Source organism: Thalassophryne amazonica, chromosome 13 (assembly GCF_902500255.1).
Source record: "Thalassophryne amazonica chromosome 13, fThaAma1.1, whole genome shotgun sequence".
In the NCBI taxonomy this organism is placed as follows: domain Eukaryota; kingdom Metazoa; phylum Chordata; class Actinopteri; order Batrachoidiformes; family Batrachoididae; genus Thalassophryne; species Thalassophryne amazonica.
The window spans coordinates 10,597,320-10,623,055 of record NC_047115.1 but is presented as its reverse complement, the minus strand read 5'-3'; the positions used below and the strand labels follow the sequence as shown (position 1 = coordinate 10,623,055).

The window sequence follows — 25,736 nt, the reverse complement described above, 5'->3', positions numbered from 1 at the left end:
CCTCCTTTTCCCTCGACTCCTTTAGATTTCTTTAACTCAACCACTCTCCTCTTCCCCTAATTCCTCTCCTCTCCTTGCCCCTTATCTCAACTTTTCTTCCCCTCCTTTGCTTTATTTTTCCTCCTTTTCTCTGCTCTCATCTTCTCCCTTTTCATCATTTTTTATTTTATCATCTCCCATTTACTCCTCCCATCTTCTTGCCTCATCTTTTATTTTTCCTCATCTCCTCCCATCTCCTCTGCTCTCTCTTCCTGTAGTCCCCTCTCTCATCTTGTTTTACCTTCTTTCTTCCCCCTCACTTTATCACCTCTCCTCTTGTCTCATCTTGTTTCCCCTCCTGTCCTTTACTTTCTTCCCTCTCTTCCTGTCCTCTTTCCTCCTCATCTCGTCGTATTTCTCCTACTCTCTTCCTCCCCAGTAGGGGGCGGTATGGAGCGGTAGACTACCTTGCTGAGTTTCCGTAGAAGAAGAGCTGCAGCAGCAGAGCCTCGTTTGTCTCCTCCTCCTCCTTCTCTCCTCTCCATCCACTGCGGTACATCGACCTGTTCTTCTCCGTCCCTCCACCTCGCCATGGATAACTCCGGCAAAGAGAAGGAGGCCATGCAGCTAATGGCTGAAGCCGATAAGAAGGTCAAAGCGTCGGGCTCGTTCCTCGGCGGGATGTTCGGGTAAAACATGTTCACTTGTCTCCTTTCCTCATCACAGGGCCTAAAATGTTAATATTCTTCAAATCCTCTGACGCGGCTCTTTTAGATCAACCAGCCTGCTGTGGTGTGTGTGTGTGTGTGCGCGCGCGCGCGCGCGCCTGCTTCGTGCACTTTGCTGACATTGTGTCTTGATAACAACATTATCTGAGGATTAGCGCTTTTTGTCGAACGTGTCGAACAAATAGGAGCGTTTTTATTTGGATGATGGGCTCCGTGTTGACACAAATGTTAATGTGTCGCGTCACCGCTGATGCTGCTGGATGAGAGCGGGGCTCGCGCGGAGCAGAGGCCGAGTCAGGGGGCGGGGAGGTGGGGAGGAGCCAGCGTGTGTGCCGCCGGACTTTCATCGCTCTGTGGGGACTCGAGTCCAACTTGGAGACAAGGTTGGACTTGTTTGAAGGCGCTCTGCAGTGGAGTTACAAAACGTATGAATAATAATAATGTTCTGCATAGTTTTTATTCCACAAACTACTGAAATGTCTTTTTCTGAGCTCAAGAAGAATTGAGCTAATGAACGTCCTTAAGCCCCGCCCACCACCCCTCTGATTGACACCCTTATGATTGACACCCTTATGATTGACACGTTGTGATGGCCTATACAGATCTGGCCTGGGCTGTGATTGCAGGTGGTGGCGTAACGGTTTAGGAGTTAGACTGGCATGCCGATGTCTCAAACTGAACGGTCCTCCTAAAAATTGGTCACCCTGATTTCACGGTTCACGGATTATCACCTCTTTCTGCTTCAAACAGCACACCAGTCATCTATCTCAGCAACAGATGTCTGAAGCTTTTGTACAACAATTATTTCCACATAAATTCAGCATTAGTTCATCATAAAAGGCAGCGGAAGTGATCAGAGCACCGCGGCTAAATGAGCTGCTAGCTGATGCATTCATGCGTGTCGGACATTTCAAAGCATCATGGAATTCCACCTCATTTCTGCTTAAAACTGACTGTAGAATGATTTAAGGTTTTACCTTTATCATCCATCCATTTTCTTCCGCTTTATCCAGAGTCGGGTCGCGGGGGCAGCAGCTCAAGCAAAGCCGCCCAGACTCCTCCGGGGGAACCCCAAGGCATTCCCAAGCCAGACATAGTCCCTCCAGCGTGTCCTGGGTGTTCCCCGGGGCCTCCTCCCAATTGGACGTGCCCGGAACACCTCTCCAGCGAGGCGTCCAGGGGGCATCCGGAAGATATGCCCGAGCCACCTCAACTGACTCCTTTCGATGTGGAGGAGCAGCGGCTCGACTCCGAGCTCCTCCCGAGTGACCGAGCTCCTCACCCTGTCTCTAAGGGAGGGCCCAGCCATCCTGCGGAGGAAACTCATCTCGGCCGCTTGTACTCGCGATCTTGTTCTTTCGGTCATGAGCCAAATCTCATGACCATAGGTGAGGATCGGAACGTAGATCGATCGGTAAATCGAGAGCTTTGCCCCCCTACTCAGCTCTCTCTTCACCACGACGGTCCGATACAGCGACCGCATCACTGCAGATGCTGCACCGATCCGTCTATCGATCTCACGCTCCATCTGTCCCTCACTCGTGAACAAGACCCCGAGATTCTTAAACTCCTCCACTTGAGGCAAGGACACTCCACCGACTTGAAGAGGGCAAAGCACCTTTTTCCGGTCGAGAACCATGGCCTCGGATTTGGAGGTGCTGATTTTCATCCCAGACACTTCACACTCGGCTGCAAACCGCCCCAGTGCACGCTGAAGGTCCTGATTTGACGAAGCCAACAGAACCACATCGTCCGCAAAGAGCAGAGACGAGATTCTGTGGATTCCAAACCAGACCCCCTCTACACCCTGGCTGCGCCTAGAAATTCTGTCCATAAAAATAATGAACAGAACCGGTAACAAAGGGCAGCCCTGGCGGAGGCCAGCGTGCACTGGAAACAGGTTTGACTTACTACCGGCAATGCGAACCATTTCAACATTTCAAAGCATCTTGGAATTCCACCTCATTTCTGCTTAAAACTGACTGGAGAATGATTTTAAGAGGTTTTACCTTTATCATCTGATGGTTAATAATCCCATTAATCCATTTGATTGCTTTGGGTGAAGAGACTCCGTCTCAGACGTGCTGCTGTCTTCCAAAATGATGCATGCGCAGATGCTGATTTTTAGGGGCGGACTGCTCGGTCTGCGACACCGGCAATCTGGATAGTTGAGCCGGGCAGCTGTTCCGTGGGCCCTGCTGGTAACAAGTGTTTTTGTTGGCTACCCACATTAAATAAGACCCTCTTCTTCTTCTTCTTATCTACAGTCTGTGGATTGTCCTCTTCAGTTTTGTGCTGCACTGAATTGTGGGTCTGCAACCTGTGGCTCCAGAGCTGCATGCAGCTCTTCTCCTCCTCCCCACCGGCTCCCTTTGACTCAAGGTTGTGCTTTGAGAAACTAATAGAGTGTTCCAGATAAAGGCCTGCTGTTTACTTCTCTGGCCAATGCCACAGTGTTGTCTAGAGACCTGTTGAAATGGCCTAACAGGGCTATTCCACATTGCGGCGCCCCTTCCTGTTGAATCCCGAATAGCAAATCTAGGCACGTTTTGAAGCATCACAGTAACTTCTTGATCCATCTTGAACAAACTTGTTATATATTGTATGTGGTACTTTCAGCCATCATCAACACCAGATTTTGAATCCCGATTCAAAAATTGAATCTGGATTAAATTTTTGAATTGTTCAAAATTTTCATCCAGATTCTCTAAATTGTCGCTAGTGTTTGGTAACTTCTGGGTGTTTGTAGACTTACACCTGGTTCACACGGCAGGATTTTAAAATTATCTGTAGGTTTCCAAAACCTGAGAGACCACACATGGAGATTAAAAAAAAATCAAAGATCTGAGAGGTTTGGTCGTACAGTGTGTGGTGTGCAGCCACATGGTAAAAACAACACACACAAACAGATTTCACACACGAACATTCCCAGGTCAGACAGGAAATCTCACAAAATCTCTCGAGGTTAACCCTTTGGGGTCGACGCCATCGTATACGACGGCTAAGACCAAGCTTTACTAAATTATAAATAACGTTTGAATGATATGAGATAGAAACTTACTTTTTTTGCTGAAAAGCTCATTCTGCGGACTTTCGAGCCAGCCATCTTTGTACTCCTCATAGAAGCTGTGTGATGACATGTGCAATGTGAGTGTCCAATCAGAATTGGTTCACCGTCACATGGTCTTCCAAATCCAATCGTAGGGCAGATTTACCTCATGTGAAAAGCCAAAGATCGTTTTCAGGAGTGATGTGTTACGAGTTGGCCCGTTTGAATAGCCCCCTGGGTGCTCCAATGAGTACATACTATTAGTACATACTCAGTGTGCCCTGCGCCATTACACAAAGAGATCAGTGAAAGCAGGAACACACGGAGAGCCTCTCATGACAATCTCACGTGCTCAAACAGAGTGTGTAACTATCAGGATTGCTCCACTAGTTTGCATGTGAATGTTACTGGATAATTCTGTTGCTTTCTCTGCATAAAGCACTGTTTACCATATCAATGGACAACAAAACGCATAGACCATTTAGTATATATTGTTCAAAATGTGCATTTGTGTTTATTGTTTGAACCTTTTTTTTTGTTCAGTCTTTCACACAAGACCTCACATTACCTTTATAAAGTGTCAAAACAGTTGTTTATTATAGTTTGCTGTGTGTTTTGAATAAATGTGTGTGGAAAATTTTTTGCTTTATTTTTTTCCTTGCCTATTTTTGATTTTAAACCTTTATTACACTTATAAAACACAACAAAAACATATATATTCTGAAAGCACAGGTTGTACTGAAAAAAAGAGACATAAAACTTGATTGTGGGATGCAGGGAGAGCTGTTAACAGCAATAAAAAAACATTTATGCCAGGTGAGGGAACTGTCCAAAAAATGCCCTCGGACCCCAGAGGGTTAAACGTGACTTTAGCGTAAACAAACGAAGATAGTTTGTGGACTATTTAAAACAGAGAGGAAAAAAACGATACAAAAAGAAAACGTGTTCTTTAACGGAGTGGAGAGACAGCGCGAGACCACCAGACTTTCTGGTAAGCTGTTTTGATTTTAGATTTCACTCCGTGCATCCGTCACCTCGCTTTCTGATTGGCTACACATCACATTCAGCAGGCTGTGTGCTCGTTTGTGGTCGGAGGACACCACACACACTGCGATATCGGGCCAAGACAATCCAACATGTTGAATATCCCCAATTTGAGATCGGAGCTCTCCTGATGTCCTTCTGAGCAGATCAGAGCACTCTTAACACACCACACACGGCAGGAATATCTGATAAGATTATCTTTAGCGTCACCATGATTGTCGGGGTGTCCTTAAGTTCTTAAGCCCTGGTCACACTGAATAATAAAGCCATGAATAATGAGCCATGTATGGATTTGTCAGAAATTTCAGTGATTATTCAAATAATGAGCCACGTATATGATGTTCTTCTGAAGGAATTGCAGGAAACGGATGTTAAAAAAGGCTTCAAGTACTTTCTCAGAGTGGAACCTGCTCTCTTGCTGGTAGCCTGTCCTGTCCTCGTAGCTACTCTAGTAATGGGCTTCTAACAGCCTCTTACGCACCACTAACATACCTCTAACATCCTTGTTTGTCCTCATAGTACCGCCCCACGCTATTTTTGTTGAATTTTGAACTTCTTGAAATTAGTGCCATGCCCAGAGATGAGCCTCATTAGTCAAATAGTCTGCCTCTAAGAGCCACTATTCTCCCACATTTCTTAAATAACTCCACTTGTACCAAAAATAACACTCTACATGGCTCATTATTCACCGTTCATTAATCGGTGTGACCAGGGCTTTACAGTGACAGGGTTTGATAGCTTCCTTTGGCCAGGATGCAGCATATTGCTGCTGAGTTCACCTGATCACGATCATGATTCTGCCACCTGCTGCAGAGCAAATGTGCTCCAAAGCATCAGCGGAGCTGCTGTCACGGCACGTACAGTCCACCATTATGAGATGCAAATGCGGCACATGGAGCTCATATTAGCACTGTGACACCGTGAACAGAGAGAATGTTTCAAAGAGAGAGCGGCTGTGGCGGTGTAACCTCACAGAACAGGGAGTGCGACTGTCTTCAGCTTAAAAAACGAGTCAGTCAAAGAAAATTTTATTTTGTGATTATTTCATAAAACACCAGTTTGGACACACGGCGGCAAAAGTTCCTTCTGTCTATCTCTGGCTCATCAGTAGAGGCCAGAAATATTGGGGAGACACATGCAAAAAAAACAAAAACCTGTTCTGCAGGTTTTTTTTTTTTTTTTTAAGCAGACTATGTCCTGATTAGTACTTGTCTGGGTGAACACTGGGCAAGACCAGGGACTCTGTGTGTTTCTCCATGTCGAACTGGAGTTGTGTCGGGAATGGCGTCAGCATAAAAGCCGTGCCAAATCTCCATTTGGATCTGCAGTGCAGCTGCCGTGGTGACCCTGAACAACCGAGGACAGCAAAGAGACAAACAACGACATCTGACAAAAAAAATTAAATGTAGCTCACAGTGTAGCCCAAAAACAAATGGCTTTGGCAATATTGACAAGGAAATAAAGATAAACACAGGATTAAACAGAGTGTTTTGCAATAACATCTGTCGATGACGATAACAGGCTTTGGATATTTGTGCATGACCATTTTATATCACAAAGTGTTGTTTGAGCTGCTGTGGTGAGGAAACGCTCTAAGAAATGGAGTAAAAGAAAAAAGAGAGCGAGGCTGTGTCCCGATTCAGCCGCTGCACACTTCTAAGGCTAGTCACTAGGCCGCCCCATTTCACTTCCTTCCCCCCGCAAATGAAGGATGCAAAACAGGTGGATCCTTCACAGCCTGAACAATCCGTGGAAACGTGAGGATGCAACAGAAAAACGTTCCGTGGGCGCAACCATTGCATTCCAGAGCGTTTTGTTCCAGCCTCTGCTGCGTCTGAAGGGCTGAACCCTGGAGAGCTTCGTGGGACACGAAAAGCCACTGAACGTGAACTTGGATCATCTGCTAAAGTTGAGGAAATTGTTGATAAAAATCTTACTGAGGGTTATAGTTGCATTTATAGCAGGATGGCGAACAAGACATGGAGGCGCTGTTGTGCGAACAATTTTCTACATTAAACTCATTTTCTCATTAAAATAAGTTAATACACAAATCCAATCAGGTATATGTCGAAAAACATACATTTCACAATAAAAGTGCCAGACACACTACAATAATATAATTAATATTTATTTATGTATCACTTTCTAACCTTAAATACAGCGTGATTCCCAAAATAAAGTACAAGGAAATACAAAAGGAACTCGTGAATTCTGTTCTTTCATATCCTTTAAACGTGGAGCATTATGAAAAGGATTTATCCTGATAAATATCAAACAATATGGAAAAAATACTGCTTTATAATATTTCTTAATAATAATAAATTTATTACAGTATAGAGCTTTTTCCAGAAATCAGAACAACACAACCCCCCCCCCCCCCCCAAAAAAAATACAATGAGAAAAATCTAATTTAAAGCAAAACCAACAGGTAAAATTCTAAAATGAAAAGGTAATAACAACTACACATCCTCATTAATCATAAGCAGCAATTAATAAATATGTCTCAGGTCTGGACTAGTGTTCAAGCCTGTAATTAAACCTAGTTGGGCTTTGTGTATCGTCTGCTTTTCTCCTCTGTTTTATATGTAGTCGGGGTTACGTCAGGCTGCGGGGAAGGTCGGCACAGTGAGTGTGTGGGTGGAGGGGGCAGACGATGACGACAATGGTGTTTGTGTGTGTGTGTGTGTGTGTGGGGGGGGGGGGGGTTATGTTGGATAGAAGATAATAGATTCAAAACACTCAAACATTATAGATAATAAATAAATTGAGTATAGATTTGTAATCCTGTTAGCATCAGACTCTGACTCTGGGTGTATGGCCTAAAATTATATCATGTTTAAATTTTGAACCACAGGCAAACAGTATATATTTCTCATTATTTCAATATAAATGCTATTAGGACATATTTCACATAATACAAAAGTATTCAGCAAAATTGCAATAAATAGAAAAAAATTACTGCAACAAATAGGAAAAATCTAATATCCTTTTTGCCCAATATGAACTTTTTTCTAACCAAAACACACAGTGCCCTCGTAATACAAAATTACAGAATAAATAGTGACAGTGTTGCAGGAATCATCCTGCCTGGTGCCAAAATAAAGACTATTTGAAGGATGTTGGATCTTACGGATCAGTTTTTTTCTTTCCCCAAAAATACATCTATGAAGAGTTTCATCCTGATATCATCACAGTTACGCCACAGTCAAATACGAGTAGTATCATATTTTCTGATGCACCTTTTTTTTTTGGTATTATCAGTGCTTTAATTTTGGATTTTTGTGCATTGTGGAGCATACCTTTGTTTAAAGTCATTTATTGTTTTATTATTGAAGTGTATTTTCTTCACTCATTTGATTCTTTGGAAAGCTCTGTATAAATGGTCATTATTATTTTACTTTACTTTATATGTAAGTTGTACCAGGGTATAAGTCGCAGGACCTCCCAAGCAACAACAACCAAAAAACCCAAGACATATACTCCGGAAAATATGGTATACGTAGGCTAGTCTCATGTTTGTTTGTTTTTGTGCTCCCATCACGAAATCAGTCACATTTTCGTGACGTGGTTTTCTTATTTTACTATTTCTAACCCTACTCCTTCCCCTAACCATAACCCCCCACAGACACCCCCCCCCACCCCCCATGCGCGCATCACCTCACATCTCATGATACTGTCACAAATTGAATTTGTGCTCCCGTCACGAAACGTGCCACATTTTTCGTCACAAAAAGTGCCAATATTTTTCATGACGGTATCATGAACCATAGATTCATTTACTTTGCGTGATGCCATCACAAAATGGCGTGAGATTGGGTTGGGTATACCGTATATCAACTGGGTGATTTGAAAGGAAAATCACTCATATTCAACTGCTTAGTCCAATTAAGGGTCGCGGGAGCTGGAGCCTATCCTAGCAGTCATCAGATGTGAGGCGGGGTACACCCTGGACAGGACGGCAGTCTGTTCCAGGGACACATATAGACAAACAAACACATACACACACGTACGGACAATTTAAAGTTTCCAGTCCACCTAACCTGCGTGTGTTTGGATGTGGGAGGAAACCGGAGCACCCGGAGGAAACCCACACAAACACAGGGAGAACATGCAAACTTCACACAGAAAGGCCACAGGTGGTAATTGACCCCATGACCTTCTTGCTGTGATGCAACATTGCTAACCACTAAGCCACCGTCCAAAATGTTTGTACAAACTACCTCTACACTAAAATCCTGTGTTGAGACATCTTGTGCAGCTTCACGTGAAGTTAAAAGCTGCTGTCAGAAGGCAATTTAGAAAAGCATTGCATTAAAATTTAACTCCTCAAACCTTCTAAGATTTTATAAATAAAAACACTTGAAAATCTTGTTGTTCGAGGAGGGAGTTCCAAGATGGCGGACGGCTTAGTAGCATAGATTTATAGCTCGCCCAAGTCGGTAAAATTAATCCACTCAAACTGATTAATTCAACATATAACCTCCATAAATTTTGAGATGAGTGGTATTCCAAACCAGGGAAGCACTAAAACCTCAAAGAAACCTCAAGAGCCGTTTTTGAAAGAAGGCGGCTCCGACGAGAGTGAACGAGTGAGTGAAACAACGGAGAAAATGGAGCACCCGAAACTCTGAAAGCTGGACTCGCCGGCATCAGCAATGATATACGGTCCCTCAAACAGGAGCTCCATAATGAGCTTATAACATTCAAAGAGGAACTCAAAGGTGAGATGAAGCAAGAAATAACTTCATTAAGACAAGACATAGAGCGAAAGCTGACAGAAAATCATACAGAGCTACAGGAGCAGAAGACGAACATAACAGAGGCACAAGCTCACATAACTGAGCTGGAGGAGCATAACACGGAGATTAGCAACTTGCTAACAAAGCAGGCACATCAGATACAGGATAAACTAACGGACCTTGAAACGAGATCTCGACGGAATAATGTCCGGATTTTCGGATTACCCGAGGACACAGAGGGAAGCTCCATTACAGTCTACTTGGACCAACTTCTTAAAAAAGAGTTGGAACTACCCAAAGATACCGACCTACATATACAACGAGCGCACACATCAAAAACGGGTCCTGGCAGAGCTCCAAGAGCAGTCGTGCTTAATTTTCTCAAGTTTGAGACTAAGGAGATGATACTGCAAAAAGTCTGGCAGAAGAAGGGAATACAGGTGGGCAACAAGAAAATTCAGTTTGACCATGATTACCCCACTGAAATCGTCCAAAAACGCAAATCATATCTGGGCATCAAGAAAATACTGAAAGAAAAGGGGATTCGTTTTCAGACCACATTCACCAAAATAAGAATTCACTGGAACAGCAGTGTTAAGAGCTATGACAGTGCAGGAGATGCAGCGCAGGATATGAGAGCAAAGGGACTAATTGAGGAGATGCTGGACGTGGATGTGGAACAAGTGGAGGAGACAACTCAAAGGAATCCGGGATGGCAGCGAGTGAGACAGAGCAGGTTGAGTCAAAATACGGCAGCACAACGAGCGAAGGAGAAGTTGCAGGAATATCAAAGGAGATCTGATAATTAACATCTTCCATTTGTAAAAAGTTAATAAGACTTCAAATAACATTGACTGGGTCAACTCATTTAATCTACTGAAGCAAGGAAAATAAGATATGACCCATAGATGGACATAAATAATACAAGAAGGCTTCAGATACTGCGGTTTATTTTAAGATACTACCAACTGGGCGAGGCATACTGATGTTGGACTTGTCTAGACTAGACTTGAAGAGCTATGGGTCTAGGGATGGGCCCTCACAGGAGAGGATTTCCCATCCACCCACCACCAGGGACTTGGGGGATGAAGAAGAACCCCTGAGTGGAAGTTCCATGTGGTATTTTTTATTTTCAGTTGTGTTTGAGTTAATGTTCATGTTACTTTTGGGCTGCTTGAGGAAATACATAAGCATAATAGTGAAGAAATATGGTGTGCAATGATCTGAAAATATTGTCCTTAAATGTAAATGGTCTAAATACACCTAAAAAGAGGGGATTAGTCATAACAAAGTTGAAAAAAGAGAAACCACAAGTCATATTCTTGCAAGAAACTCATCTTTCTCAGGCAGAACATGAAAAAATGAAAAAATTTGGATATAGGAATTCATATTTCAGTACATATAAACAAGGATGTAGAAGGGGGGTTGCAACACTAATCCCAAACTCAACTATATTTGTCTGTGAAAAGGAAATCAAAGATAAAGAGGGAAGATATGTATTAGTGAAGGGAAAATTAGAGAATGAACCTGTAACGCTGCTAAATGTTTACGCACCTCCACGTCCTGAGGAAGCTACGATCCTTCAATGTGTGCAGCAAGATGTTGGAGATGTTCTACAATAGTGTTGTTGCCGGTGCCATTTTCTTTGCTGCTGTGTGTTGGGGCAGCAGCATCAGAGCCAGGGATTCAGATAGACTGAACAAGATCATTAAGAGAGCTGGCTCTGCACTTGGTCAAGGGCTGGAGTCGCTGGAGATGGTGGTGGAGAGGAGGATACTGAGGAAGTTGTTGTCCATTATGGATAATGAACAGCACCCTCTCCACCGTACAGTGGTCGGACAGCGGAGCAGCTTCTCACACAGGCTGCTTCAGCTCCGCTGTCGAAGGGATAGATACAGGAAATCTTTCCTGCCACATGCCGTCACACTGTATAATAAAAGCTGATCTATCCTTTATCAGTATATTGAGACACCCCATGACACCTGGTGTATACTGCTAATCCATATATCGGCTCTAATATACTTTTACTGTACATTATTACTGCACATTGTAAATTATTATTGCACACTTTGCTGTACATATTATATTTTTTTCTTTATTTCGAATTTTAATTTTATATATTTTATTTCTATTTTATTCTGCTATTAATAGTGGGAACAAGGGTGCACTGTCTAAGTGTAAATGCTGCTACTGCAAAGAAATTTCCCAGCTTGGGATGAATAAAGTATTTCTATTCTATTCTATTCTGTTCTATTCTAAAGTAGCACACACTTCTTTAAATCCCTGTTTAATGTTATTGCCACAGAAACAGAAGGTACTTTAATCTGTGGGGGGGATTTTAACATAATCATGAATCATAGCTTAGATACAACAAGCTTAAAGGGAAAAAAAACAGACATCAAAATTTGTAACGATATCTTTAGAAGAAATGGGAATGATAGACATATGGAGGAGTCTCAATCCTTTGGAAAAGGATTTCACACATTATTCAGCAACACACAATGTCCATTCCAGAATAGATTACTTTTTTATTAATAAGGGGGATAGACATAGAGTGACCGAGTGTAGGATTGGGGGTGCTGACATATTGGATCATAATACCTTATTTCTAAAAATAAATTTGAATGCCAGGAAAAGAGAGACAATTTGGAGAATGAATGTAGGAATACTTAATAACAAAAGACTGGTGGAAGATTTTAAAGAAGACATCAAACAATATATCGAGGAAAATAACAATGGGGAGGTGGAACCACACATTATATGGGACGCTTTGAAGGCGGTTGTTCGAGGAAAGATAATAGCTAGAGCCACACTATTCAAAAAGATCAGAAGAGAAACATACTCACTAACGCTGAGAGAATTAGAGCAACAATATCAGAAAACGAACAATCCAGAAATACATAATCAAATCAAAGATATCAAAATGAACATAACTGAATTATTATTAGATTAATATGGTAAGAAAAATATATATTTGAAGCAAAGTTATTATGAGATTGGGCACAGAGCGACTAAACTCTTAGCAAAATGTATTCGAAAACAGCAAGCGGTGAATACCATACAAAGAATCAGAGACCCACATACCAATGGACTAATACACGATCCGAAGGGCATAGAGAGGATATTTAAGGAGTTCTATAAAAAATTATACACAACCACCTGCAGCAAACGAGGAGGAAGTAAGACACTTTTTAGAACAATTAGATTTACCATCAATCGGTTTAAGACAAAATGACAGACTAACAGCAGACATTACAAAAGAAGAGATTATTCAAGAGATCAATTCCCTGAAAAATAATAAATCTCCAGGAAGCAACAGTTACCCTGCAGAATGGTACAAAGTCTTTAAGGAAGAGTTGGTACCAGTACTCCAAACTTCTTTTAACTGGGCTCTTAAAGAAAATAAAACACCACTAACATGGGCAGAAGCAATTATTTCAATTATTTTAAAACCAGGTAAAGATAAAGATAGATGTGAAAGTTATAGACCGATCTCAATACTAAATACCGATTATAAAATATATACATCCATCATCTCCAAAAGAATAAATACATTTATAGCAGAATTAATAGACGAGGACCAAATGGGGTTGATATCAGGACGTCAAACACATGATAATATTCGTAGAACTCTACAAGTAATGGGTCAAGCTCAAAAAGAGAAACGAAGCTCTGTGCTGGTTAGTATCCACGCAGAAAAGGCATTTGATTGTGTTAATTGGAAATTCCTCTATTTAGTATTAGAACGATCAATAATAAATCTATACAATTGATTAAAACACTGTATCAAAAACCCTCAGCTAGAATAAAATTGAAAAATAAAATTGAAATTGAAAAATAAAATTGGGCTTCTTGCCGATGACATAATAGCTTACCTCGGGCAGCTGGACACGGCGTTCCCCAATCTGATGAAGCTAATAGAACAGTATGGACATTTCTCAGGATATAAAATCAATGTATCTAAAACTCCGATTCTAGCACTCAACTATCACCCATCGAGAGCAGTCCAGAAATCATATAAATTAAATTGGAACTTGAAAACAATCAAATATCTGGGTATTATGATTACGAAAAACTTTTCTGAGCTATATACTGCAAATTATAAAACTTTAAAACAAGAAATACAGAAAGATATAACAAGATGGTCCACCTTACCATTAGATTTAAATTCAAGAGTAGATATAGTTAAACTAAATATATTACCTAGATTCTTATATGTGTTCCAATCCCTACCAATAGATGTTCCCCAGAGCCAGTTCATAGAGTGGGATAGAATGATCTCTAGATTTGTTTCGGGAGGCAAAAAACCTAGAGTCAGGCATAAAACTCTCCAGCTACCTAAAGAAAAAGGGGGAATGGGTCTTCCAAAATTGAGGGAATACTTCAACGCTGCTCAATTGAGACCTATATATTGTTGGTGCAAGTCTGAATTTAGAGCAAAATGGAAGGATATAGAAAAAGAAGTAAACCAGATTCCAATTCAAAATATGGTTGTGACAACCAGTTATTTAAAGAAATTAAAAATAGTATGGATCCAATCACAATACACACATTAGATCTGTGGCTTAAAATACTAAAAAAATATAAGATCCAGAATGATGTAAAAATATTAAAATGGGTAGCATATGATAGCGATTTCAATCCGGCAAAATATGATCAAAGGTTTATACAATGGAAAGAAAAGGGAATAACTGCCTGGTTTGTGTTAGAAAATAAAGAGGAGCTGGTGAGTTTTGAAAATCTTAGAAGACAGTTCGACTTAGATACACACGAACTCTTTAGATATTTTCAAGTGAGGGACTATTATAAAAAGGAGATCAAGTTTGATCCTTCCAGGAAATTGAATGATATCATCCAGATCATAGCTAAAGCATATCAGGGGAGTAACATAAAAATAATTTCATCATTATATCGAGGTGTGAATACCAACAACAACCATTCAACTAATTAAGATTAAGATAAAATGGGAGGAAGAACTTAATGTGGAAATTTTAGATGAGGATTGGCACAAAATGTTGAAGATACATCACTCATCCACTAATTCACGAATCTGGAGAGAATTTGCATGGAAGAATCTGATCCGTTTTTTTATTACTCCAAAAATGAAAAGTAAACAGCTACACATACGACAGAATTGTTGGCGAGGATGTGGATCTTTTAATGTGAATTATTCTCACATTTTTTGGAAATGTCCAAAGATAACTGTATTTTGGGAAATGATGTATAAGGAGCTGCAACGGATATTGGGTTATGAGGTGCCTAATACCTGTTTAGTGCTTTACCTATGTAAATTCTCAGAAAAGACTGTTGCCACTGATGATGAGTATTTGATCAAAATATTGTTGGTGGCAGGCAAGAAAACTATTACTAGGAACTGGGGAAAGGACATACCACCAACAAAAGATCAATGGATAACAATTGTGGAAGAAATCTTTTTGATGGAAAAACTGACACACATGCTGAGGCTACAAGAAAAACAACTGGACAGGAAGTGGAGAAAATGGACCCTTTATAAATCTCTAAACAATGACACTGGACCAGAATAATGACACCTGAAAACAACAACTTACAAGACTTTAAGAATATGGTGTACTCATCAGGCAGCCTACTGTTCAATTTATATGTTTTGGAATTTGTATTTGTCTGTTGTCGCAATAATTTGTTAATAAAAATTTAAGTGACAAAAAAAAGAAAATCTTGTTGTTCAGTCAAATGAAAGACTGGACTGTGTTCAGTGTTTTATTGAAAGCCTGGTCGTGTGTGTCCTTCCTAAATCTTCATTGGCGAAGTCCTGCCAGAGGGTTAATAAACTAATAGTTAAGTTCTTTCACTCATATTAGTTTGATTTAATATTTTGGCTGCACCTTGTTTTTGTCATACAGAGGGAACCATAAAGTGGAGGACGCCTGTGAAATGTACGCCAGAGCAGCCAACATGTTTAAGATGGCAAAGAACTGGAGTGGTAAGAAACAAACCAACTACAACTGCAACTCATGATTATTTTCATTATTGATTAATGGAGCAGATATTTTCAGGAGTAGTTGTTTGGTCAGAAACAATATTTTACAGAGCCCAAGATGATGCCTTCAAATGTCTTGTTTTATTTGTCAATTAATACATTAGTTGATTAATAATCTATTCATTGTTGCTGCTCTAAAACCAACATCAACACTTAACGCAATAGTGCACGTGTTTTGAGCTACTGCAGTCTGCTTTTAGAAAATATCATTCCACAGAGACAGCTCTCACTGAAGTGGTGAATGATCTTCTGCTGGCAATGGATTTGGACACCACTACAGTTCTGGTGCTGTTAGATCTTAGTGCTGCATTTGATACCGTGGATCATCATATTCTACTCGATAGGCTGAAGAATCATTTTTGGATTACTGGGAATGCCCTTGCATGGTTGACATTATTCCTGACCAGTCATTCTCACTGTGTTTTATACAATAACAATAACACTACCTCTAACCTTAGTGACATCAAATTTGGGGTTCCACAGGGTTCTGTCTTAGGCACCCTGTTTTTCTCCCTTTATGTAGCACCACTTGGGCACATATTGCAGCATTTTGGGATTACTTTTCATTGCTATGCTGATGATACTCAGTTATACATGCCGAAAACTACTGGTAATCTCATCCACATAAAATCCTTAGATTGCCTTGCATCAGTGAGAAGCTGGATGTCTAATAATTTTCTACTTTTAAACTCTGATCAGACCGAAATGATGGTTCTTGGTCCAGTGAGACATCGGCATCAATTTGACCAGTTAACGCTCAGCCTAGGCTCATGTGTCATACATCACACTGACAAAGTGAGGAACCTTGGGGTAATTTTTGATCCTACGTTGTCCTTTGACCTCCATATTACAAGGACTGCTTTCTTCCACCTGCAAAGTATAGCAAAGATTCATCCCATCCTGTCTATGGCTGATGCTGAGACCCTGATTCATGCGTTTGTCTCTTCTAGATTGGACTACTGCAGTGTTCTGTTCTCTGGTTTGCCGCAGTCCAGCATTAGGAGTCTCCAATTGGTTCAAAATGCTGCTGCCAGACTTTTAACAAGAAGCAGAAAGTTTGACCACATTACACCCATTTTGGCGTTTCTTCACTGGCTTCCTGTCCCTGTGAGATCAGATTTTAAGGTTCTGCTTCTTGCCTATAAAATTGTTCACGGACTGGCCCCTCCCTACTTAGCTGACCTAGTTAAACCCTACGTACTGGCCCAGGCTCTGTGTTCTCAGAGTGCAGGACTACTTTCTGTCCCTAGGGTGAATAAAAAGTCTGTGGGTCACAGAGCTTTCTCTTATCATGCCCCTGTTCTGCGGAATGATCTCCCTGTATCAATAAAACAGTCAGATTCTGTAGAGACTTTCAACTCCAGACTTAAGACGCACTTATTTTCCCTTTCATATGGCTAACATACTGGCATAGTATGTTACTATAATTTTTACCCTGTTAAATTAATTTTATTAGTAAACAGAGCGGGCTGCAGCCTCAACTTTATCTAAAGTCTGGGTCTTTTAGTGAAGCATAAGGCTAGTAGCCGACGGGCTCGTATTTCTTGTTTTTCTTGTTAAATGCTGACAAATTATACTGTATTTGTCGTCTTTCTGCCGCCTGATTCTGTTTTTTTCTCTCTGTTTGAGATGCGGCTCCATCCAGAGATGGGTGTGAGTGTCTTCTTCTGCAAGCCTCCCATCCTTTGCACCAGCATGGACTCCCAAAATTTCCTGTATATTTGTTTTGTCAATTGTGTTGGTAGCATGGCCCAAGCAGAGGGTCACCCCTTTGAGTCTGGTCTGCTTGAGGTTTCTTCCTCAAATCAGCAGAAGGAGTTTTTCCTTACCACTGTCACCTGTGTGCTTGCTCTAGGGGTTGGTAAGGTTAGATCTTACTTATGTGAAGAGCCTTGAGGCAACTTTGTTGTGATTTGGCGCTATATAAATGAAATAAATTGAAAGTGTTTGAATAAAGCTGCAGAAAACAATGTCTGATCGATTTAGGGCAAATATGCCAATAATAGCTCAGGCTGAGCAGAATTCAGCTGTTTTGATTTTAATGTGTGTCATCAGTCTTAAACCCTGAGTGCCTTCATATAAGAGCTCAGCTTTACAGCCTTCCATAATAACACGTTCTGAGAAAATGGCAAAACAAAGTTTGTAAGCTGTTGTTCATTTACTCAATTTTCTTCATTGTCTAATGTGGCGTTCTTTGATCGCAACAGATCTGATTGTTTGTGCACTAATTGTGCATTAATTCATGCTTGCCTTACATGCAGACAGTAAGCAGTGTCATGAACACTTGTTTTTATGGGATTAGAACACAACAGAAAACAGCAGCCCAGAGAAGGAGAAATGTGCAGCCGGCTATAAATACTGATTTAAATATGGTTTATGATAGTGAGGGGAAAGAATAATGCTGGGAGCACTGAGAGGTGAACTTGTGTGGCTGAGCCCATAGTTAGGTTATTTGTTTGTTTGGTGGTTTATGTCTTGATGTCGTGGCCAAGGTGCACGCAACCCACACCTTGGTATTGCAATTGATATAATCAGTGACATATTGCATGTCTTTTAAACATCAGTATAAACAAATATTTATATTTCTTATGAGTTGCAGAAAAAAATGAAACATTTTTTTCATATTTTAGAGTAGAAGGCTGTTGCTTTGTAAATACAACTAAATAACATAGCCAAATAACATTCATTATTAAATTATTTAAGAATATATTCATACTAGAGCTCTTGGCGAAATTGTGATGTATCTGCATTGATGCAAATGTCCACCAGGTGGAGATATTCCATCTCAATAAGCTTGGGACATGATGATGACCATTCTGTTGCTTATAGTAGTAGATATAAAAGAGAAAATAATAATTGCCACATTTGAGTAGCTGTAGTAGGTAATGATTGATAGGTCTTTTCCCTCTTAAAAAAGATCCTTAATTTCCAGGATAAGAAGCCTTCCCAACTCCTAGACCCAGAAGATACAGTATGTAGACCTTGGGCAAGGCACTTATTGTGAGGTCTCAACCACTACCGTTATCTGCATGTATCTTCTTATAATTGCCAGCAAGTCTGCACAGTTATCTTCTTACAATTGGCAGCAAGTGTGTACTGGGTCACGGCGCTCTCGCATGTCCCAGTTTGAACCAGTTAGTGACATGACCAAACTCAAAACACCATTATACAATCACGCACTGAGTAGACGACATAGGAGGACCGCCTCGCTGTGGCTCTGAGCCAATAGAAAGCGGTTGCAAAAACAGATCCACCCACTGTAACCGGAGAAGTCTACTTTCTATAAAACATTAGTGTTCGGTGCTCTTTCTGAACGAGTTCCTGTGTGAGCTATGTTCATTGAGAACCCAGATCTGTCTGACTTCACGTGAGATTTAAATTAAATTGTATCCTTTGTACTTACAGAGTTCGTTTTTTTGTTATTCAGGACTGCACCACGTAAGATCTGGGTTTACACTGCATTGTCTGTAAAAATGGGGGCCAGCCTTGGCTGGGGGAGTAAATATGAGGCATCATTGTTAAGCACTTTGAGCATCTGCTAATTGGTAAAGCACAATAGAGATGCAGTCCTTCTGTCTTCTTTACCCACAGGCTTATTGGTGTCAAGAACTGAATTTGCATGGCGTTTAAGATTGTGTTGACCAGAATGTGTTTGTTTGTGTGTGTGTAGCTGCCGGTAACGCCTTCTGTCAGGCCGCTCGGCTCCACATGCAGCTTCAGAACAAACTGGACTCTGCTACCAGCTTTGTCGATGCCGGCAATGCCTACAAGAAGGCCGACCCTCAGGGTGAGCTCTTCTACCGCCAAACATCTGCACCCACGGCCGTGTGTAAGACCTGAGAAAAAGTGAATGTCACTTTTTTTTTTCTGTCTGCTTTACCAGATTTGCACAATTCTTCAGATATAGAAGAAATGAATAGATGTTTGCCACTCTAGTTGTTTATTTTTTCTGAGATATTGCAACAAAAAAATTGCTGTTTCAATATAGCATCAAAAAGCTTTGGTCCCTGACAAAAAATACACGTTTAACCTTTTACCTTGACCTTTCAAAATTAAAAAAATATACTTCTTTCCTTTCCTTCCCTTTTTTTACAATTTACATTTATGTTTCCTTGGACTCAAACCTTCTTCTTCTTCATGTTCGACCCTGGAATGTCAGTGGAACTGAAACACTTTGGTGTCAGGACCTGAAATGTCAGATGTGGAGATTAAAACTGATATTGTTTCTGGAAGCTGCAGCGGGCTCCATTTCATTGATGAGTATTTTGTTTTAGCTTGTTTGAAATGTTTTATCTCTTTGCAGAGGCCATCAACTGTTTAAACCAGGCGATTGACATCTACACTGACATGGTCAGTCTTTCTGCTCTATGTCTGTCTGTCTGTCTGTGTGTGATGGTCATGGATGATGATCAAGTCAACAGCTTTGTGTGTGTTTGTTGTTACAGGGTCGGTTTACTATCGCAGCCAAGCACCACATCACAATAGCGGAGATTTACGAGTCAGAGCTGGTGGACATTGAGAAGGTAATGTGTGAGTCACTGTTTGATCATTTGGACTGCAGGTTTAAATTAGATTCAGTGTAACTACATTGATTAGTTTGATTGTTTTTAATTATTTCGTCAGAAAGTGTTTCACACAATGTTTTTTTTTTGTCTAAAATCAAATATGTTGCATTTACAGCGAGTTGAAATGGACACAAGCAGCATGTGTTTGCATTTTAGATGCTAGAACCAAAATTTTAAAAAATGTGGCGGTTTTGCTTGATGAATAATTTGAATGTTTATTTGATTCTTAGAATAGATGAAATGAGGCATTTCTTATTGTCTCTTATAGATTTGTTTTTCATATAAAATGAACTAAAATAATTACTGTATTTTTGGGTGTATGTCTTTTGTATTTTGTATTTTTATTTTTTTTTTTTTACTAGTTCGGGAGGTCCTGTGACTTATAATCCAGTACGACTTATATGTTTTTGGTGTGTTTTTTTTTTTTTTTCTTTTAAGGAAGATTGAACCAGCTCTGGTTTAGTCAAGGTTATGGTGGTCACGACTGTTCATGTCTGTCTCAAGCGATATCTTCAAAACACAATCAGCAATTTCAATCATACTTTCTAGATAAACTCAGTGGATTGTCTTCTTGCAGCACAGATTGTGTTAGGGTCATAGTTCAAAGGTCAAGGTCAAATCAGGAGCCATCACCTAAAGTCCCTTCGGCTGCTCCCTTGTTTGCACTCGGGGTTTCCACAGCAAATCCAAGGTGGATCTGCATGTTGAACTGGCACAGGTTGGCCACCACCCCTGCTAAACTTAAAACACATGAATGACCGTATCTCAGGAAGTGGGTGAGTTATTGAGACACAGTTTCCTGCTTAGACTTTTGTTCTTCTGAGGTCAAACCTCTGACATCACATGATGGCGTCAAGCCAAGTCGAAACATGAGCTAGCAGCTGCAGTGAGGCGCGACAGCTGCCTGAATGTCTTGACTTGAACTATGTGTAACATCTCTGCCATTGTTCTTTTAACTGGATTTAAACTGGAGAAATTTGATGTCATTTCATTCTTGCTGGTTGTTGTTTGTTCAAAACAACAAAAACAAACAGTTTTTAACAATTGCTGGCATTTTTGTCCCATAAATAATTAAATGTTTTAAAAAATACCTGATTAATCAAATACTGAAAAGAGTAGTTGCAGCTGAGAAATTATCCACTTTTTTTAATTAATGAATTTACATGATACTTGTGTTAACTTTCGTGAATGTTTGTGTGTGTTTTCAGGCCATTGTCCACTATGAACAGGCAGCAGATTACTATAAAGGAGAAGAATCCAACAGGTGAGCGTGTCTGTGGATCATTTTTGTCTGTAGTACGACGGTTGGCATTTTATACTTAAAATAATGAGAATACATTCATTTTAATTGGAAGAGTCATATTTCACACACCTTTTCCATGAGTTAATATGTCACCAAGCGCAGTCTGATCAATTTCAGTTTCAATTTGTTTTCATTTATATAGCGCCAAGTCACAGCAAAGTTGCCTCAAGGCACGTAAGTGTGATGCTGTTTGAGAGCGCTTGGCGCTGCAGAGGCGCCACAGTGGCGTCAGGGCGCAGTATGGGGCAGCGGGTTTTCCCACACCAGCACAAATAATTGTCTTATTTTGGAACATGTGACTCCGATTAATTAATTACAGCTGCAACAGCAATAAATCAAGCAGAGCAGCAGAATGTTAGAAGTTCTTTTTGCAAACACGTCACTCCATTGATACACTTTGGTCTGTTATGGCTCTGACAAATCACGATTTGATACACATGACTGAAATATGTACTGTACATGGTCAAATTTGTGTTTGAGGGTTTTTTAAAAATCACATTCAAGTTTTCAGCACTGCTGTGTATCAACATTTACTCATAAATGCACCTTTTTTTAATCACCGTGCAGCCAGTGGGCTTTAAGTCATGTAACATTTCATTTGTGGGCAAGATTACTTCAGTTGTCCTGGACCTATTAACACCATACTTGATATATGTATTATATGCTAATGACCCTAAAAAGCCTATTGATTTGGGGGTCAGAAGGTCAAGGTCAGTGAAGTGCAGTTTGTTAAAAATTAAATTGTGAGTACAGTAACTTCTTTCCTAATTGCATGATTGTCAGTAAACCTGATATGGGTGTTTGATATGGTGACCCCAAGACTATTTAGAGTTTTGGGGTCAACAGGTCAGCCGTGAAGGTCACTGTAGCATACGTTGTAAAAAGAAAAAAAAACAAATAAACTTGAGAGTCCAATAACGTCTTTCCTAACTGGTAAATATACTTGTATAAACTTCATATGTGTCTTCAACATGGTGACCCCAAGAAGCCTATTTTGATTTTTGTGGTTAAAAGGTCAAAACCCTGACTTAAGCCTTCCACAGAAAAGTGTTACTTGAATTGTTGAAATAAAAGTGAGATGGAATCTCATCAGTGAACAAACTTTCAACCACCTTTCTGGTTTTATTAGATATTCTTTCGCCTGCCTGCTGTGTTTTTCACTGTATTTGTTTTGTAATTTCAGACAAATAAAAACGTTTTCACAGAGCTGACTGTTTTTTACAGTCTTGTATAATTACTTGACCCGCCTGGATGAAACCTTAGTCTGTCCTGTTGTAAAAATGAGTCTTCACACTGTTCCAGAGTAGAGTGTAACTGCAGTACTGTTGGTTTGTGTTTCAGCTCAGCCAACAAGTGTCTTCTGAAGGTCGGACACTACAGCGCTCAGCTGGAACAGTACCAGAAAGCCATCGAAATCTATGAGCAGGTAACAGCTGACTGCACACACTTCACCTCTGTCCAGTGTCACGTCAACTTGATTTTGTGTTACATTTGCTAATCATTGTGGTGAATATTTTTATGACAGATCAACGTTCAGATTGTAGAGTTGGTTGACCTTCAACCTAAGGGTCAGAGGATCAAATCTTAATTACTCTTGACTGCATACTTTACCCCAAAATGATGCATTTTGTTGGCTCATGTGGTTTGAAGTGGAGTTATGATCTGTTTTTTTTGTTTTTGTTTTTTAGCCTGCCTCCTTTCTGCAGACAGTTGCTGCAGGATGGCTGTAATGTCTGACTGATCACACTCTGTCTGTCCCACAGACTGTGTGGGCATGTTGTTCTGAGTGTAGACTCAGCAGGAATGTGTTGCAGACCAGCAGGGGTCCAGACATGAACTTCATACAAATTTAAGCTGAGCCAGTTTACAGATAAATATGATTTTTGTAATATAAGATGTTCCATTTGGATGGAACAGCCAAAATTCCAGGAGGCTACATGGGTCGTCAGAATTTTGAATCTCATGTCTCAGATCTTTATGATCTTTATGTTCAAGAAAGAAATACACCGACCCTGAAGCCTATCGAGCCCGTGGTCTGTAGTACCAATCCCCCTGGATTGCAGCTTACTTCCTTAGGCAGGGCTGGTACCCATTTACAACTGGGTGGACTGGGACAGTACAGTGTCTTGTCTAAGGACATGGACAGATAGCACAAAGGACACACTTGGACTCAAATCCTGTATATTGGTGGTCCAGTTCCTATCTGTTAGAGACACCTGTTTTTTATGGAGAACTGGATCTCTATTCAGTTCAGTTTACTGTATTTATACCATGTCAACATAATTCGTCTCAAGCCTCAATGCACGAGTGAGGTTTAGCCCTTACACACCCCATGGTTAAGCACGTTGGGGGCAGTGTTGCAGGTCCATCAGTGTTTTTGGATTATAGGAAGAAACCTAAAGCAGACCAGACTCAGTCTTTTTCTTTTTCTAATAAGAAAAAGAAAAAGCACCAGACAAGATTGTCAGAAATCTTGCGACCATACAACCATCTAGTCTTCACAGTGGTGGAATATTTGAAAGGACATATCAACCGAATGAAGAGGAGAGTCCCACCGAATTAGCTGGCATTGGTGAATAAGTGATTGCAATGATTTCTTGACCCAAATACTGTGTTGTCTCTATAACGATATCTTGCCATCAGAGACACCAACAGAACAAGATCATTGATGGTTATATGTTTGTTTCAGGTTGCTATGAGTACTATGGACAATCCTCTGTTGAAGTACAATGCTAAAGAGTATTTCTTCAAGGCTTCACTGTGTCACTTCATCGTGGACGAGCTGAACGCCAAGGTACCATACACTGCTCAACCCGCACAGGCCCAGTCGGTCTCATGTTGACTGACAATACATGCACACATGGACTGATGTGTGAGGACAACTTGTGTTTGGGTTTCAGTTGGCCATAGAGAAGTATGAAGAGATGTTTCCAGCCTTTACAGACTCAAGAGAACTCAAGCTCCTAAAGGTAAAGGTGCAAAAGGCTGAGGGGATGCGAGCGTATGACCTGGCTGTTAGAGTTAGATAGCTACTTTCAACAAGCAAGGATGGACCAGTGGTTTGCCTTATTGGTTGCCGGTTGGAACCCTGGGCGGATACTGTCACCATTGGCAACACTGCATCCTCCAAGAAATGTTGAAGACAGATTGTTAGAAAGCTGTGAGGTGCTAATTGTACCATTATTAAAGCTGCTGGTTTATTTTGCTGCAACAGAAACTCCTAGAAGCCCACGAGGAGCAGAACAGCGAGGCGTTCACAGAGGCCGTCAAAGAGTTCGACTCTGTGTCCCGCCTGGACCAGTGGCTGACCACGATGCTCCTCCGCATCAAAAAGACCATCCAAGGAGACGCCGGTGACCTGAAATAGAAGAACGTACAAAAAGAGGGCAGTGGGAGGGGGGTAGAGGGACGATGAAAGACGAGGGTGTCGGGGGGTAGGGGGTGTTTGTCCAAAAAGAAAGGTCAAAAACAGGCATTTTATCTTGTATATAAAGGGAGATAGTTTTCAGTTGTACATAATCTGTATGCATGTGACCTTCCATGACACAAGCTTCACCTTTTACCACTTTCACATGACCCTTGACCTTTTTGGTGCCCCTGATCCTGCAGTATTGCTCCGGTAACACTGAGTCCAATGGGAAAAAAAAAACAGACTAGAAAACGTCAGTGTGAATGTGCGTGAGGTTATTTTGTGTCATTTGCAGTCAGGTAAATAATTCTGTCTGAAGGGAATGTGCACATATCAGATATAAAGATATACAGTATCTTATAAGGAATATATTTGTTTTAAAGTTACTGATATTTATTGTCAATATTGAAGATATTTATTGTTTGTTATGGTGGTCAGTGTTAAAGATTGTTGAAAATGCATTCAGTGTGAACCCCTCACCTTTCTGTTTATTTCAGCTCCTCCTTTGTCCCGCCCTGTTCTCTCCTTATGTCACTAGTATCCCCCATCGTGATTGGCTGATTCTTTTCGTCACTGCGCTGCGTCCTGTCACGGCTTTGTTTGTGCATGTCTGTTGTCATGTTCATGTAAAACAGTGTTCTCTGTGTTGTAGGTAGTTTAGTATCATTTGTGTGAAGTCGGTAAACATGTAACCGAGCAAACCAAGTTGAAATAAAAACATTGCTGCTAATAACCTTAATGCTCTTTTAGTGTTAATTCACTGCACATTGATTGAATGTGCATGCGTGGCTGTGAAGCTGCTCCAGAAGACTGGAGAACTTCTCCATGTGGATGGTTGCTACAGCTCTCGCCTTTCGGAAGTCTGCAACCTCACATCAGAATGAGGAAGATCTCCAGATTC

The 25,736-nt window shown here is 40.8% G+C and overlaps 1 protein-coding gene across 1 annotated transcript; it reads left to right on the top strand.

Moving 5' to 3' along the window:
* The first annotated feature begins 570 nt into the window (after positions 1 to 570).
* napba (N-ethylmaleimide-sensitive factor attachment protein, beta a) lies at positions 571 to 25,269 on the top strand. Its single transcript, XM_034184470.1, has 10 exons — positions 571 to 668; positions 15,422 to 15,501; positions 19,229 to 19,345; positions 19,862 to 19,908; positions 20,004 to 20,081; positions 21,332 to 21,387; positions 22,768 to 22,852; positions 24,116 to 24,220; positions 24,327 to 24,395; positions 24,641 to 25,269. The coding sequence occupies exons 1-10, from the start codon at positions 571 to 573 to the stop codon at positions 24,791 to 24,793; spliced, it is 888 nt and encodes a 295-aa protein (XP_034040361.1). The 3' UTR covers positions 24,794 to 25,269.
* Positions 25,270 to 25,736: the final 467 nt, after the last annotated feature.